The 2,410-nt window shown below is 53.7% G+C and overlaps 1 protein-coding gene across 1 annotated transcript; it reads left to right on the forward strand.

Moving 5' to 3' along the window:
• The first annotated feature begins 801 nt into the window (after positions 1 to 801).
• On the forward strand, positions 802 to 1,362 carry LOC111971662 (octapeptide-repeat protein T2-like). The gene has a single exon (XM_023998517.1). The coding sequence runs from the start codon at positions 802 to 804 to the stop codon at positions 1,360 to 1,362; it is 561 nt and encodes a 186-aa protein (XP_023854285.1).
• Positions 1,363 to 2,410: the final 1,048 nt, after the last annotated feature.

The raw sequence follows: 2,410 nt of genomic DNA on the forward strand, positions 1-2,410 counted from the left end.
CGAAAGAGAGAGAAAGGAAGAGGGAGAGAAGAGAAGAAGGAGAGGTGGCGAGAGAGAGAAGGAGAGAGAGAGAGAGAGAGAGAGAGAGAGAGAGAGAGAGAGAGAGAGAGGAGAGAGAGAGAGAGAGAGAGAGGAGAGGAGAGAGAGAGAGAGAGAGATAGGGTTACTATAACAAAAATAGAAATGGCTCATGACCGATGTGAATTTTGATAGTGCTATGGAGATGTTTTAGAGACAAAACACACAAACTAAGCTCGTTTTTTCCTTCTTATGCAAGTTCAAACATCTGTCTAACAAACACAACACACACATACATACACACACACACACACACACACACACACACACACACACACACACACACACACACACACACAATACACACACACACAATTTACACACAGTGGTATCCATTCACTGACCTGGTCATAGACCAATCATACAAGATTTTCAGTGCTACTCAGATAGTTTAAAGACATCACATTTATTTTCTGGCCTGATTCATTCAGAATGTTGCTGTTTGCCCTGGACCTTACCCTTGTCTGGTCCTCCATACTGTGCTAATTAGTAGACACTGAAAGCTGAGGTGAATAATGACAGGGCTTTTCGGATAGGAAATTGAGAGAAGATGAAAACATGGAACAAAACAGCCTTGCTTAACAGATCTAGTTAAGTCGTCATCCTCTTTATCACAACCAGACGAGAGCAACAGAGAGGCTGAGGAAGGAAGGGGAAGGAAGGGGATAAAGGGGGACTAGTAGACTAGGTCAAGGCCCAGAAGACCAGGGAGCCAGAGAGTCAATGAGCCAGAGAGCCAAGGAGCCGACAGGGAGCCAAGAGTCAGCGAGACAGAGAGCCAGAGAGCCAGAGAGCCAAGGAGCCAGGGATCCAGTTAGTCAGGGAGCCGAGAGCGCCAGGGATCCAGAGAGGCAGGGAGCCAGAGAGTCAGGGATCCAGAGAGGCAGGGAGCCAGAGAGTCAGGGATCAGAGAGGCAGGGAGCCAGAGAGTCAGGGATCCAGAGAGGCAGGGAGCCAAGAGTCGGGATCCAGAGAGGCAGGGAGCCAGAGAGTCAAGGCGAGCCAGAGAGCAGACGAGCCAAGGAGCAGGGATCCAGGGAGTCAGGGAGCCAGAGGAGCCCAGGGATCCAGAGAGGCAGGGAGCCAGAGAGGCAGGGAGCCAGAGAGCCAAGGACCCAGAGGAGGCTAGGGATCCAGAGAGTCGGGAGCCAGAGATCCAGGGATCAGAGAGTCCAGGGAGCCAGAGAGTCAGGGAAGCCAGAAGAGCTAAGCAGCCAGAGAGCCATGTATCCAGAGAGTCATGGGATGCAGAGAGTCAAGGGAGCCAGAGAGTCAGGAAGCTAGAGAGTCAGGGAGCCAGAGATCCGGATCCAGAGATCAGGGATCGAGAGCTAGGCAGCCAGGACCATGGATCAGAGAGCAGGGATGCAGAGAGTCAGGGACCAGAGAGTCAGGAAGCAGAGAGCGAGTGAAGGACCAGGGGAGCCAGGAATCCAGAGAGTCAACAATCCAGAGAGTCAGGGATCCAAAGAGTCAGGGAATAAGAGAATCAGGGATCCAGAGAGTCAGGGAGCCAGAGAGCCAGGGAGTGAGACTAAAGGATAGGCCTCGGGTATCTCCAGGCTCCGGCGGCATTCCTGCAGCACAGACAGCCATTCGGGGCTCGTAAACGCACACCCTTCCTCTCTATCCCTCTTATACCTCCTTCTCAGGACCCTCTGTCTTTTTCTCTCACTTCTCTTCTGTCAGCTTGTGTTTGGACAGGGTCTGGGGCTGGTAACGCTGGCAAGATCTGGTCTTTGATCTACCCTAGATCTGGTCTCTATCTCTAATCCCAGTCCCTCCATCCCTCCTCTCTATATCCCCACCTCCATCCATCCCTCCCTCTCTACCTCCCCCAACTCCCTCCATCCTCCTCTCTAACATTCCCCACTTCCTTCCATCCCTCCTCTCTACATCCCCACCCACTCCCTACCTCCCTCCCTCTCTACATCCCATCCTCCATCCTCCCTCTCTACATCCCCTCCCCCATCCCTCCCTCTCTACATCCCACTCCCTCCATCCCTACCTCTCTTACATCCCCCACTCCCTCTATCCCCCTCCTCCACACCCCCACTCTCTCCATCCTCCCTCTCTACAACCCCACCCTCACTCCTCTCATCCCAAGTCCTCCCTCTCTCTACACCCCACTCCCTCCATCCCTCCTCTCTAACATCCCCAAGTCCTCCTCCAACTTGGCCCCCTCTCTCGACCCCGCTCCACTCCACGTCTCCGATTCCTGCCTCTCTACAACCCACTCCTCCATCCTCGCCTCCTCTCCTACATCCCCAATCTCTCCATCCCTCCCTCTCTTACACCCCCACTCTCTCCTCCCTCTCCTCTCCACATCTCC

The sequence above is a fragment of the Salvelinus sp. IW2-2015 genome, linkage group LG2 (assembly GCF_002910315.2).
Source record: "Salvelinus sp. IW2-2015 linkage group LG2, ASM291031v2, whole genome shotgun sequence".
In the NCBI taxonomy this organism is placed as follows: Eukaryota; Metazoa; Chordata; class Actinopteri; order Salmoniformes; family Salmonidae; genus Salvelinus; species Salvelinus sp. IW2-2015.

Bases quoted from the DNA above. Each gene is read 5' to 3' on its own strand.
- LOC111971662 (XM_023998517.1), top strand. From the start codon at position 802: ATGAGCCAGAGAGCCAAGGAGCCGACAGGGAGCCAAGAGTCAGCGAGA.